This window comes from Cydia fagiglandana, chromosome 7, assembly GCF_963556715.1.
Source record: "Cydia fagiglandana chromosome 7, ilCydFagi1.1, whole genome shotgun sequence".
In the NCBI taxonomy this organism is placed as follows: Eukaryota; Metazoa; Arthropoda; class Insecta; order Lepidoptera; family Tortricidae; genus Cydia; species Cydia fagiglandana.
In genome coordinates this window covers 2,866,857-2,882,724 of record NC_085938.1, presented here as the reverse complement: position 1 = coordinate 2,882,724, position 15,868 = coordinate 2,866,857, and the positions used below count along the sequence as shown (strand labels likewise).

The 15,868-nt window shown below is 38.3% G+C and overlaps 1 protein-coding gene across 1 annotated transcript in view; it reads right to left on the bottom strand.

The window, feature by feature from the left end:
- Window positions 1–11,816, bottom strand: part of LOC134666166 (glutamate receptor-interacting protein 1) — a 48,994-nt gene extending 37,178 nt beyond the window's left edge. Inside the window, exon 1 of the mRNA XM_063523320.1 lies at window positions 11,675–11,816. Within this exon, the coding sequence (XP_063379390.1) occupies window positions 11,675–11,816 (142 nt within the window). The remainder of the gene's footprint in view (window positions 1–11,674) is intronic.
- Window positions 11,817–15,868: the final 4,052 nt, after the last annotated feature.

Below are 15,868 nucleotides of genomic sequence, written 5' to 3'. Positions count from 1 at the left end.
GGCAAACTGCTGGCATACCTCGAAGCAAATGATCTGCTCAGTGACCGTCAATATGGCTTTCGCCGAGGTCGGTCTACTGGGGATCTTTTAGCGTATGTCACGCACTGCTGCGGCGAGGCCATCGAGAGGAACGGTGAAGCGCTTGCTGTTTCACTGGACATCTCGAAGGCCTTTGACAGGGTTTGGCACGCAAGTCTCCTTAGCAAGCTTCCTGCTTACGGCATCCCTGCTGATTTTTGTAGCTGGCTATCTGATTTCTTGAGTGAACGGTCGATCAGAGTAGTTATTGATGGCTGCTCTTCGGACCTCATGGCCATTGACGCCGGTGTTCCTCAGGGGTCTGTTCTCTCCGCAACCCTTTTCCTGCTCCACATTAACGACATGCTGCAACCCAGCATTGTAGGTTATGCAGATGACAGTACGGTTGTTGAGAGATATTTGGCTAGTGCAAGGGACAGCAGGGAGGATATACGTTCACAGAGAGAGGCCATGGTTGAGCGAATGAACTTGACCCTTAGTCTCGTTTCCCAGTGGGGTGATGACAATCTGGTCACGTTCAATGCCTCCAAAACGCAGGCGTGTCTATTTTCCGTTAAACGGAGTCCATTCGACCTGACTCCTTCTTTCCGGGGTGCATCTGTACCTATTACCGACAGCCTGGAACTCCTCGGCATGGAGCTGAGTTCAGTCCTCGGCTTCGGCAGCTTCATTGAGTCTAAAGCACAAACTGCGGCCAGAAAGCTGGGCGTCCTAAATAAGGTGAGGCGATACTTCACACCTGGACAGCTTCTAACACTTTACAAAGCTCAAGTCCTGTCGTGTATGGAGTATTGCAGCCACCTGTGGGATGGCTCAGCTAAATACCAACTCGCCGCTTTGGACTCAGTGGAGCGCAGAGCCAGGAGGATGATTGGCGACAAGAAGCTAACGGCTAAGCTTCAGACTTTGGCCCATCGGCGGAAAGTCGCCAGCCTGTCGGTATTCTACAGGTTGCACTTCGGGGAGTGTGCCCAAGAGCTACACGAGCTCATTCCACCGTCCCCATTCTACCATCGGACTTTTAGACGCACGGCCGGTTTCCATCCTTACTTGGTAGATATTCCGCCAATTCGCACTAAGCGCTTTGCTTCTACTTTCCTTATGCGCACTGCCAAGGAATGGAATTCCTTGCCGGCGTCTATATTTCCGTGCTCTTATAACCCGGCAACCTTCAAATCAAGAGTGAACAGGCACCTTCTGGGCGAGCTCGCTCCATCGTAGGCCACGTCTACGCCTCGGCTAGTCTGTGGCCATGAGTAAACCCATGCATAATAATAAAAAAAAAAAAAATTTAAAAGGTCATATGTCCCTGCAGTAACCGCAGTGTTTACGCCGTTTTATAAACCGTGCAGTAATTAGTTTTAAAACTTCGTGTAATTTAAAACCAGATAGAGATTGATGTTACACAATAAAGAAAAAGAATAGAAACCCCTTGAATACAGGTAATTAAATATAAGTTAACCAGAACAAAAATGAGTAGGCACTTTCCGGTGTAAAGTTAACTTACTGTCGTTAAAATAAACATTTACCAAAATAAATTAAAAATCTACTACCTATTTCAAATTGTCAAATAATCAAATATCTAAAACTATACATTTGTCATACATAATAAACATTACATGTTCAATTAAAGAAATTCAATAGTAGGTAGGTACCTACTACGAGTACGTAGCTTTTAACTATCGTAAAAATTGACAGTGCGGCGCGCGGTGACGTGCGTACGTGAGCGCGTGTGGCAACCAACTGGCTCGCTTTTCTACCGTGAACGGGAGCAGATTCGTAGGTATAAATTCGAGCTCGCGCGGAGAGTTCCATAGGCCTGGTACTAGTCAATCAGTGCTAACCCGCTACTGTGGGGGTTAGCACTGATTGACTTACTTGCGTATTTGCCGCATGCAATTAATGTTCCCCCCTCCTATCGTGAAAATAAATATAGTAACAAGTCACCATCAAAAGTACAAAAATCACACGTGTTTCGCCTCTATACGAGGCATCCTAGGTCTTGTTGCTCCCGTTATGTTTTAATTGAAATTTGTATATCAAAATGGTTTTATACTGGGTCAAGCAAATCTTGTCAGTAGCAAACGGCGGCAAATTTGAAAAATCGCGGGTTAGCAACACTGTGTTCGAATAATTCGAAAATCGCGTGTCAACTGTGTTTTATCTGTGGAATGTGGATCGCGAATGACAGCCATCATCTTTGTTAACATTCTGAATTGATTCTATTTCAAGAGATATTTCTGCTGTGTCACAAGAAAATACCAATATATTAAATAAAATTGAGCTTAATCAAAGCTAAGGTGCCTACAATGCCTACAGTTCCAACTGATAAATCTAATAAAATATTAAAGTCCAATAGGACATCTATCTGCTGAAGCAATGATTTTATTCATTACATTCTTGTTTAACGGCATATTCCACTTCTAATTTTATTTTGAGATCTTCAAATTCACCACACACCGCTTTTAAATTGTCCGTCCATACCATTTAATAACAATTTCAAACATTTTCAATAGAGAATCCACGAGTGACAATTTGAATTGACGTACGTAATAGGGCGCGCTAAGCGGAAAAAAAAAGTTTTGGTTCGATGTACATTGTACATTGCTGCTTTTCTTAGCGCAATACATAGACTTATAATATATAAAGACGGTGTCTCAGCGAGCTGTCACTGTTGCCACTTTTGTTTAGTGTACGATTAACAATGAGGCCCACGTTGCTGTAGCCATGTCGATAAAGTCATATCGATAAACTATCGACATTTCTTGCAATTTTAATTTTACTTCAAAGGCTTAACGATACCTAAAATGACCAAAAACGCTTTTATTCTTTATTGTGGTTATCAGATCACAATTTTATAGTCACCCCCAGCAGGGAACCAAGGGAAAGTTCAGATATTTAATTAAAATACATAAATACCTCCTAAAATAGGTGTTCCGCAATAATTGAATTATATTATTATATTATAATATATTCATTATCCATTACCATTTCAATTATGTTTATGTTTAACGAAGATATTGAAGCTTCAATTAATCGCTATTTCGTTCCGCTGTGTAGCGTTTATCGATATATAACATGATTAAAATCGACTTTTCACATCCCTAAAAGAGCACACATATACGCTTTTACGCACACATACACAGCCTGGGCGCATCAAGAAAGGCAACACTTGATTTGAAGTCCACCTTGTCAACAGTATGGTTGTCCTTTTTTGACAAACGGCATTTTAAAAGAGCGAGGAGAGAGAAATGATACTAGTTGCTGCGTCGTGAAAGAGAACAGAAAACGTTGGGCCCTTGGCGCAATACTACTCTTTGAGTGTTGCCCTACTTTAGTTTGCTTTACATTGCTACTGACAAGATTTGCTTGACGCACTATAGATATCAAATTAATAGGTAAAATGCACTTACTTTTTTAACGTGTTTAATGAATAAGTTTATCGTATAGTATTTATAATCTCGCCGACAAGTTAATTAAATCCTGAATAATTAGGTTGTCCCAGTTCTTGACCAGTTAATTATTAATCGAGGGCTGGGGAAAATAGCCGTTCGCAATTTGTTAAAACTTGCATAGTGTGTATACTTTTATATGGTTTCGGTTTCAGTCTACCCTTGCGCACCGAGCTTGCGCATATAGGGCCCCCCCACATCTGGCGTCTTTCGAGCGTCGCCGTCTACAATTCTATGGCCGCTGCTCGACGCAACGTCGACGCAGCGTCGAGGCAACTGCGCAGCGACGTCATTTTCCATAGCGCTGGAACGACGCCGACAGACGCCGACGCTCGAAAGACGCTAGATGTGGGGGGGCCCATAGTCTAATTTCCGTGTGAAATTTTTCATGGCATTCGCCTTTGAGAAAAGCGTATGAAAATTTATTATAAAAAAACCGGGCAAGTGCGAGTCGGACTCGCGCACGAAGGGTTCCGTACCATAATGCAAAAAAAAAACAAAAAAAAAGCAAAAAAAAAACGGTCACCCATCTAAGTACTGACCACTCCCGACGTTGCTTAACTTTGGTCAAAAATCACGTTTGTTGTATGGGAGCCCCATTTAAATCTTTATTTTATTCTGTTTTTAGTATTTGTTGTTATAGCGGCAACAGAAATACATCATCTGTGAAAATTTCAACTGTCTAGCTATCACGGTTCGTAAGATACAGTCTGGTGACAGACAGACGGACGGACGGACGGACGGACGGACAGCGAAGTCTTAGTAATAAGGTCCCGTTTTACCCTTTGGGTACGGAACCCTAAAAACGAGTATTGCGCGCACTGTTGTCCACTAACTCGTCAATTTTAATCAGGGTCAGTACTCTGTCGCTCGTGACATGGAATTTTTTTTATTATTCTTAAGCACAAACAATCGGTACAATACATTATATAAAATATGTAAATAGAATATTAATTAATTTAGATACTTTCAAGTTTTTTTTTGGATTCAATATAACATTAACTAGGTACGTTATTTGCTGTAAATAAAATGTATACAGGGTGATTCATGAGACGTGAGCAGGACTAATCCTGCACACTCAGTAACTGATAATTGACCGATCACCGTCGTATTTAGGTGAAACAACCACAATTTTTCCTATTTTTTAACTTTTTGGTGAGGGCAAATTTAATTCTCTACAATCATGGTTACCCTACAAGACCCAATTAATAACCATAAAACCTCTTTAACCGTAATGACAGCATTTGATTACGAAGAAATAAACTGTCAAACTTGAGTGAGATACGAGTTTTCAAAAGTAACCAGACCGTGATGACAGTGATGACAATCAATTTGACACAGAATATTAGTAGTTTAGTATTCTAATTTTAGGGTGACCATGCATGTCGTAAATAAATTTATTAATTTTTTTTTTCAACACGAGTAGAAAATTAACTTTAATCTCACTAATACTGATACGAAACAGTTGCTTATAATTTACAAAAGGCGCAGTCTTAGTCCTGCTCACGTCTCCTGAATCACCCTGTATATTTAAGTTCTTATTTTAAGCGAATTGTACTAATTCTTAAGAGACTAGGTACAGAGTCTTCAAAAGGAAAAAAATAATAATTTTGCATTATCCCTCTAGTTTTTACGAAAGCGACTGCCATCTGACCTTCCAACCCAGAGGGGAAACTGGGCCTTATTTGGATTAGTCCGGTTTCCTCATGATGTTTTCCTTCACCGAAAAGCGACTGATAAATATCAAATAATATTTCGTACATAATTTCCAAACAACTCATTACGAGCCGGGGTTTGAACCCGCGACCTTCGGATTGAAAGGGTTGATTTTGACACTGACATACCTAATCTATATCGTTTCAAGATGTAACTTCGAATCGGGCCGCTACTCTCTCAATGCGCCTATTTTCGGTTGCACATGTCCCAAGACTCCCAAGACCGACTGCCGTATTCGAACTTCAAGATATTCACAAGAGACGATCAGTACTAGATCCATTCTAGAGACGTTATAGTTTAGAACAACTAGCTCTATTTTGCAGCGCAATTCGGGCAACCAAAGTCACTTTTACGTTAGACAGAGTAAGATATCTATTAGATGTGAATTGGATCTCTAATTCACATCCCGTGGAAATCGTTCAAGAGTATCTTCAGAATCGCGCAAATGTCAAATTTGACAGGTTAGAACTTAAACATATCGTTATCGTATCTTGGTGATGTCTATAAGATGTCTAATAGATGTCTATTTCAAAATCCGAATCGGCCCCGAGTGATCGATCTTTAATTCAAGACCTCTCCGCACAGTTAAGTGGTTCTGCAGTGTCAGCGCTTTTCAAATGTTTTCAGCGGATCCTGAAATGTTTTCACGGTTAGCAAACTGATGCAGTCTGTCGTTAAAGTGTGAAGCTTTCAGAACGTCTGCAGTTAAAAAGATAGAGGTTTGTGGTATTTGTGGTATCGATTTAGAGTTCGCGGAACCACGATTTTTGTTTTGGTTTAAATGGAGTGCAGATTCAGTTGAAATGGGTATTTATGTAGGCATATAATAATGTTTATTGCAAGTATATAAGTATATAAGATGACCAATGTTATATGATGCAAACACCCCGCAACACCAGAGGGCTTGTAATGGTAACATTCCATTTCTAACCGCAGCTGCACTACCGGTACTGAACGCGTCGCTGTCATTGTCAATTTCCATAGTAAAATGAACAGTAGTGCAGCTGTCGTTGGAAATGGACTGTCACCTTAATAAGAGTGACATTCCATTTCCAACTGCAGCTGCAATACTGTTCATTTTACCATGGAAACGCGTCGCTGTCATTGTCAATTTCCATAGTAAAATGAACAGTATTGCATCTGCAGTTGGAAATGGAATGTCACTCTAAGTGAGTTGCTGGCATTTATATCGGTAGGGTATACACATATGAATCTAATTAGCTATCTTTTCACGTTCTCATTTCCTTTTTAAGCCACATAGTCTGATTCATATTCTAAATATAACACGCAAACGCATTATCTAGCTTTAATATCATATCATATCAATTAGCGCAAATCAATCAGGGATTTAGAATCGGCGGATATTCCCCAATGTAACCCTAGCTTTATAATTCATGAGAATAATGGCTCAAATGCTCATGTGTGCATACAGCTTTAAAACGTAACGGATAGACGATCAATTGTCATTGTATAAAGCTATTTGTATAACTTAATTTTAATTACTAAATAATAAAACTTGACTATAATTATTTTGTAAGGGTGGTAATTAATGTTATATTTTACAAACAAACAGATGCTACATATTTAGGCACAGAATAAATAATAGTACTAGGCACAGAAGGTTCACTGTCTAACAAAACGCGTCTATTACGACAGATATGACCGCTAGGTGGCGCAAGCGCGAGCAGGCCTCCATTCCATAGCGGTGCGCGGCAACTACTATGGCTAGACACCAAAATTGGTGTGTGTGGGTCGCATGTACTTGTATTGCATGACGAAATCGCGGAGTGAGCCATTATCGATCAAACTATCAACTTAGCACCCCTTTACACTTAATGGTACTTAACAAACGCACTGACTCACAGAAGTCACGCAATGTGACACACAATGCAAAGGGGTTAAACACCCCTTTTGTAGTTTATTTTGTGATATGCTAATTTGATTAGAATCTACACTCGTGACTCATATTCTAATTTGAAAACGACTCAATATCAGTATGGATATAGAAAAGACACTCATTTATACGTTGACGATTTTTACTCACTATTATTTACTAAATGACATTTTTTTTGTTAAGTGTGCAATACTTTGAGTTTATAACAAGACCAAGTGTGGACAGTTCAAAAACCCGCGCGTCTAGATGTTGATGTCAACTTTAGCCAGTCTTTCTCTATGAACGGGACAATGCCATCCTCGAAACGTCTGAGGTAATTTTAAAAGGCATTATTACCCCTGGAGCAATATTACGAATAAATAAATAGTTATTTATTGAACTACCCAAACATTGAGAGTTGCAAGAATGCGAACGAATCGTGAACGCGAGAAATCAAATTCAAAATTTCGAACGTCACTCCATATTTCACGCTTTACAACCACCAGCGGTGCTCAAACTTAACATTCTAGTAACAAGCGGCTATTAGCCAAAAGGAAATAACCCGAAAACCTCGAATTTCCCCGTGCCATTCGTCATCCCGACGTTTAAACGGAAAACGGCGGTTACCGCTGTTGAACGTGAATTTTAATATCCTAGTAAAGGAATTCCTTCCTAAGAAAACTCACATTGGGCCGGTTATGAAAAATTAACTATGGAATGCAATATTCAGGTGAAATTGCTTTTTAAAATATTACAATATCTCCGTAATTTTCGCCTTAAGAAAGTTTAACATGGGAATGTTAAAGAAAAAGGAATAGATATGTAATGTTTTGATACCTAAAGATGATAGTCGGAGGACGACCGCAGGCGGAATAATTAAGGGGTTAAACCCTTACGCAAAATTGTAGTTTTCATTTTAAACTTGTATACTAGTTTTTGCCGTATGCCAGATGACTTGTGGGCTAAATCAACGACTAATTGAGCCCCAAAATCGAAGCCGAGGTCGCGGCAAACCTCGACGGCGTTGGCGAGATGACCTCGACGCCTTTGACAGGAACTGGTGGGAGACGGGTCAAGACCGGGATACGTGGGAGGGAGGCCTTTGCCCAGCTGAGCAGTGGGACACTCTAGGCTCGTAAATAACGACATTAAACTTTCGTATAGACAGACATATTTTAAACTGTTTAGAAGAGGACTGAGGAAGGACCCCCGATGGGCCCGAAACATGTCGCCAATAGCGACTAAAAATTCAAGTGAGTAAAACCGTTGTCGTCTAAACAATATTCATTTGAGTCAAGAGCAAATAATGTAATATTAACATTTATACATTAAACCCTCTTCAAGACGGGTCAACACCTACTGTCTGATAGACACAGTTGAGCAACCGGTGAACAGACCCTAAATCTACATAAATTACGTTTCTAGAGGTAGTACGTTACTGTAGAGAGGCATCAATAAGCCCAATTCCCTACGGCTAGCCTGTGCGAAGCTATTTGAACTATGATCCGACTTGTTGACAAATAGGTACAGTCAAGGAATTTAAATTCCGACCCATTTCGTACTTTGTCACAGTGACAATCAATATGAAAGCCGCTAGAGACCTCATACGGTTGTCACTGTGACAAAGTACGAAATGGGTCGGAATTTAAATTCCTTGACTGTACATAAGGCCAGTCTTGACGGTAAAATCTTTTCGCCAATCAGAAATTTAATTGTCTGATCAAATCAGGTGGTGCGTCCGCAAACGCCAATTTGGCTCGCCGATTTTGACCGATTTGATTAACCCGTCTAAACAGGCGAATATACAGAGTTTTTATACATTGTATAGTAAAATTTGTGACGTCGTGACGTGGCACAAGCGACGTCGAGTCACATTGCGACGTCGCGTCGTAGGAATTGATGATGTAAATTGACCTTGTAAATGACTTTGTCGTAACGCCCATATTTACTTCATTAACGCGACCCTAACAATAACTAGATCAAAAAATTATCTTTATTTTGTTGCCAATTATTGTACTTATTAATTTACAAGACAAAGCGTGTAGGTATAAGTACAAAAAATACTTTAAATTTCCACAAAACAACGTCGTAACGTAACACGACGTCGCAATCTGACACGACATCGCAACGTTACACGATGTCGCAACGTGACACGACGTCGTATCGCGCTAATACATAACGTCGCAACCTGACACGACGTGGCAACGTGGCACGACGTCGTATCGTGTCACAACACGATATCGCATCGTGTTTGTGTTTTGGCCCTTAAATACAAAGTGGAATTACTGTGTCCTGTAAGTTTTTTACCTCGACGGAATGGAGAATGAGAGTATAAAAGAAAATTCGTATCGTGGTTACGAACTATCAACGAATGGCTAGCTTTATCACCCAGCGACAATATTTTTAACTAAAGGAAAAGGGTGATCCGAATCCATTTTCGAGGAACGATCGTAATTTACTGCATTATACTATACATTATATATCAGCATGCTATTGCGCCCATATTTTATGGGCGTCGGAGGAACGTTTCGTTTATCGCCTTTCGACTTACTTTATATTTACGACCTAAATTCTTTCCTGAAATGGTGTGAATTGAACGAAGTTTTTACATTTCGAGTTTTTAAAAAAAGAAAGAAATATTAAAACGTAAAAGTACTTTAAAACACGGAATTTAGGCACCTATTGTACTACGATGTTACAATCAATAAAGCTTTGACTACGTTAATGGGGTACCGTTCTGACTAACATCCATATCTCAGGAACAAATATTTGTGATAAACACACAAATAAATGCCCTTACCAGGATTCGAACCCGGGACCTCCTGCTTCGTAGGCAGGGTCACTATCGACTAGGCTGGAAGGACTTACACATTCTATAATCAAAATTAAACTTAAAATATTTAATTACATCACAACGCTTACCCGGACAGGTTACTCAGATAATATTTGAGTTCATCACTGAAATGCCCTTACCGGGATTCGAACCTAGGATCATCTGCTTCACAGGCATGTCAACAACGCCAGACCGGTCGTCAAAACTTCTAACACTCCTACGTGATTTTTTTTAACATGGTTGACAGAGTCGGCCAGACAAAAACTGGCCTAATTTTAACAATTTCTAGCTACTCCATAGTATAACACTTTAAACTCTCGCGTTTTGTACACATATTTAACCACATTTGGTCTTTCCATCACCACATCTGGTACAACTCAGCTGAAACGTCGGAATTAAAGGTAAAAACAATGAAATTATATCGCGGGAGACCCGTTTGTGTAATCAAATACTCCAAAGTATAAAAAAACAATCGAAATAAGTACATGAATAGATAGAGTAGGTATCTTTAACCTATGTTCGCATCAAGAAACAAGTGACAATCACAAGGAAGCCGCTAGTGATGAGTAGTGGATTCCGAGATTTGAACGAAATAGGTTCAGTGGAGTACCGATACTGGCGCCCGATTCAGATATATCAACTTGATACCGTTTTGATGTGGTTTTGATACAACCTTGAAGATCGCTGGTCTATACGCAATTTGATCTGTCAAATTTTTATGTCAAGAAAACCTCCAGTTTTGATATTGACATATTCACTCACGTCTAAGTAACTTATTTCTATGCATCTCGCTCGTACTCGCATATTAGTAGCCGTGTACTTATTTTTTTTTTTTTTTTTTTTAATTTATTGAACAATAAGCTAAATAACGTACATTATTATTACAAGACCCATCGTGGGCAAAACCTTGAGGAGGTTTGTATGCCGATGGGGAGTTCGAGAAAATAACATGACAATATACATATCTATCTTATACTAATTAAAATTCTTAATATATGTAACTAAAGTCGTTAGATTGTAACAAGTGCGTCTTAATTACTTTTTTTCTATTTTTCCCGTTTACATATTTTAATCTAGTATCTTCTGGCAAATCATTTAATATTTTAGGCAATATATATGTATACAGTCTAGTGCCATAAATGTTCTTATATTTGGGTAAACAATATTTGTTTTGGCTCTGTAAACTTCTTAGTTTTGTACATCTTATATATTCTTTTAGTTTAGTAACATGGTGATATTCTTCAGTTAGTATGGCTAGTTTACATTTATTTTGAACTGGGAGTATATTACAGTATTTGAAAAGTTGAGAGTAGTCTGTTTCGTGTTTCTTTTTTATATGCTTAGGTACAATTGTCTTCAGTAGTCTTATCTGTAGGTTATATATTTTTTCTATATATGTTTTAAAGGTTCTACCATATGTACTCAGAGCGTAACCGATCACAGAGTCAGCCAGGGCTAAGTACAGCATACGCAAGGTTTTGTACGGTAATTTGTACCTTAGGGTTGACATTTTACTTAGAATTGCTCTTAATTTATCGCACACATAATTAATATGAGGTCCCCAGTTGAATCTATGGTCGATTATGAGCCCAAGATACATGTGTTCTGTGACTACTTCGATTTTATCACAGTTACAGTTTGTGATATTATGTTGGTGCAAGCAGCTATGTTGGTGTGCAAACACAGTAATGTCATGAGTGGTTTTATTGTGAGCCGAACGGATATGCATTATTTTCGTCTTTTGCGCGTTAATTACTAAACCGACGTCGTGCGCCCATTTGCAAAGGGTGTTGAAGTTAGATTGCATTGTGCGCTCGGCGGCCGCTATGTCACGGTCGGCTGTGATAATGCATGTGTCGTCCGCGAACTGATAGACAGAGCCCTCGGTTATTATGTTGCACATATCATTAACATACAGCAAGTACTCAGTTGGGCCGATTATGGATCCTTGTGCCGTGCCTTTTTCGGTTTTTATTTCGTCACTGTATGTGTTGTTTATCTTTACTCGTGTGTGTCTATTTTTGTGATAGTTTTTCAGCAAGTTAACTAAAGGGCCCTGTATACCGCTCTGCTCTAGTTTGCAATACAACGTTTCATAATCTAACATTTCAAAAGCTTTGCTAAAATCAATGAAAACAACGAGTACATGCCTTTTTTCATGCATGTGCTCGTTGATTTCATTGTTAAAGTCACAAAGTAGCTGAGAGGTACTCCGGTTTTTTTGAAAACCGTATTGTTTACTGTTTATTATATTGTTTTGATTCAAAAAGTTACTGATTTCGTTACCGAGGTATCTCTCAACTATCTTATCGATACACGACAATATAGTAATAGGTCTATAGTTGTTATAGTCTTTATGCGCTCCTTTTTTGTAAATAGGGCGTATTATACCAGTTTTGAGTTGTTCGGGGTATACAGATGTGGCAAGGCAGGTATTAATTAAGTGAGTAAGAATTGGTGTAATGTTAAGACAATTTTTTTTAATGTCTATGACTCGAATTTTATCATACCCCGGGCTTTTTCTATCATTTAAACCTTTGATTATTTTAGAAATATTGTCACATGTCGCTTTTTTAACCCTCATTGCCACATCTGCGGCCCCGGCAAACCCCGTATGGTCGAGCATTTGTATTTTACATGGGACTGATATTTTATTTACATTATTATGAAATTCTCGGGCAAAATTACTACATATTTCTCTTTCGTTCATTTTAAAATGTTTCATAATTACCTCATCAATAGAAGAATTTATTTTGCCACACAGTTCATTAATTATGCGCCATATTTTTTTCGAATTTTTAAAATTTTTAGTAATTTCTTGTTTAATGTACCTATTTTTAATAAAGTTAATATATTTATTTGTTTTGTTACGATACTTATTATATAAAATTCTGTTTTCAATTTTTTCCGGCGCTTTTCTCCAAATTTTATACATTTTATCTCTTTGTTTACACATTATTAACATCTTTTTATTTACCCATTTACATTTAGTTTTTATATTTTTACACCTTATTGTCTTTTTACATTCATCGTATGCATTTTGTATTTTTTCCTTGACGAAGTTAAATATTTTATTCGGACAATTGTAGGCGAGCGCTTCATCCCATTCAACCTGCTGCAGCGCAATATCGACCTTATCGTTGTCTAACACGGTGACTAATCGCGCCGCGGCGGGCGCACGGGCGCTTGCGCCGGCTATCGCTAGCGCACAGCCTGTTATGTAATGATCCGCAATAGATATGTTAATGACCCCGGTATGTACTGGGTGGCAATTAATCGGCCTTAAAAAGATATGATCTATACAGGATCTCGATATTATGTTTCCTTTACTTTCCTCTCGGGTGAATTGACTTATGCCACATTGTAGTCCTAGTTCAGAAAGTTTATTTAAATACATAATATTAATACTATTTTGTTTTTTCAAGTCAATATTCATGTCCCCAATAATTATTACTTTATTTTTGTCGGAGATGTGGTTTATAGTTGTACATAACTCGTTTACAAAGTGCGATTTGCATTTATCGGGCGGTCGGTACACCGCACAGATACTGATTTTTTCTTTGTTGTTTATGTCTATGCGCCCGCATAACGATTCAAAATGTTGTAGTTAGTGTTCAGGGTTTCATTTCGGTTTTCAAAAATCGAACACATGTCGGAGTTTAGTTAGAACTATAGTTCTTTAAGCAGGCCACTGACGAGCCTTCCAAATGGATGCCGTTACAATGGATTCATCCAAATGGATCCTAATATTAAATATTGTACGTTTTTGACATTCACGGACCGATTTTGGATTGCAGCCACGCTATTTGGACTGTTGGAAGGCTCGTCAGTGGCCACCTTTAGATGTTGCTTAAAAATATTCCAAGCATTTGGTACTAAAGCATGACCAGGCATATAGGTACCTATGATCACGCGCCATGTTAAGAATTTCACTGGAACAATTTTTTTTTGCTAGGTACTATACTGAACTGTCACCCTATACATATGAATAACAGCACAGGCCTCTTGACAACGATCAATTGATCAGGCTTTTATTACTTGTCAGGCTTTAGTTATAAGAATGGAAAATTAAAGAAAGAAAATTAAATTTATGTGGTGTCAAGATATAATAGTGGAGGTTTTGAAGAACCTTGTGTACTCGACGTCTTTCGGCTGACATGATGATAATGATTTTGATAAATGAAAAACAAACTTTCAAAATATTTCAATCACCTAATGCTAGATCATATAGTATATATTATAAACAAATTTAATGTAGCTAGCAACTAATTTGACTACGTCTGGTCTCCGAAACACCTAACTCGTGCCGTAACGATGTCACTATAATAATTACTGTAATCACCAGCTCAAAACTATGATAAGGCTGCATTCAAGCGTTCCGCTCAGCGATTATTGTATGTTGATTTAATCAAGACTAGTTTCTTGTGTGGGATACAGCTGATCATGAGCCACAGTAGACCTTTTGAAATAACAATAGTTCTCGTTTCAAGTATTATTAACATACGTTGGCGCTGACAACATTACCGCTATCCAAACACTCCGAATCGGAAAATGGGAAGCTACGGCTATCAAGTAATTTTTTTTTCGTAGGTTGTGGGAAAACTTTAATTAATTTAAATAATTTTGAATGCATTAGATAAAAATTTATTTCCTTATTTTAACATTACACAAAATAATATAAGTAAATTGTGATTTTGTTTTAAAACTTCTCTATCAATACGGAAGAGTGGATCTTATGAAATCGGAACACAGTGGGTCAAAGAAAAATCGGACATGAGAGAGTCACGAAATCGGAAGCAAGCAATAACCGAGGTCGCGTCAACGCCACAACAGTAATACAGCTTGCACTGCTAATGCCACAAACGCAACCGCTCAGCTTTTCGCTACGCTTCACGCCCCGCTCGCTCATTAGCATAGCCCTAACAGCGTATGCGAACTTTCCGCCCCGCCATTAAGCCCTCTTGTTCAAGCCCCGATTAAGCCAATTGAAGCCAATTCACTGGCAAATATGGATTGTGCCCAAATCATATAGAAATAACACTATATTTTCCTGGTAATACCGGGTGTGGCCTGTAACACGAGCAAATAATTAAAATATAGATTGTACTCCTCAAACGGTGACAACTTTAAAAAATTATGAAGTATTTAGACTCCATATTTTTCATACAAAATAAATATTATCTTCAATGGACGCCATCGCCTCGCCATATCATTGTGATTGACGTTGCTTGTCATGCCTTAAATATAACAAAATTCGTAATACATTGCGTCTAAGAATAAACTTTAAAGTGTATCAAAAATCAAACTACAAGTTATTTTTAAAAGTCGCTGAACAAATGTTGGCCAGTATGAGGAGTACAGCCTACAGTTATATTTTTTGCTCATATTACAGGCCACACCCGGTATATTATTGGAGTAATCTCCTATATACTAGAATTGCGTGAAATGAACAATAAACTTACAGCGGAATATTCCAAATGATCATTATGTGGTTACTGAAATATTATTAATGAACTGAAACATTACTATACAATAGAGAGTTCCGTACCTTTATATCAAAGCTTAATACGATAGAAAACTAAGAAAATAACTAGACTAAAATAAGAAAACCTCACGTGTATTTTTCTACAGTGAACGAACCTAAGAAAAAAACTCCACTACCACATGAAAATAGCGAGCCTATTTAACGAAAATAGAAAAATAAGCAAGATTTTCTATATACAATACTATTTCTTTTAAAATTAGGTCGAATGAAAATTTTAAAAAAAAATACACCTTAGGTTGTGAAGGGGGAGGGGGGTAGCCAAAAACCTCACCAAATATCACCAAGAGGGAGAGGGGGGGTCAAAAAGTAGCCGAAACACCTCGCGTGATTTGTGCATAACCCCTAAGGTCAAACACATAATTCGTCATGAAAAACAATGTAATGCGCATAACAATGAAAACTAATTTTTA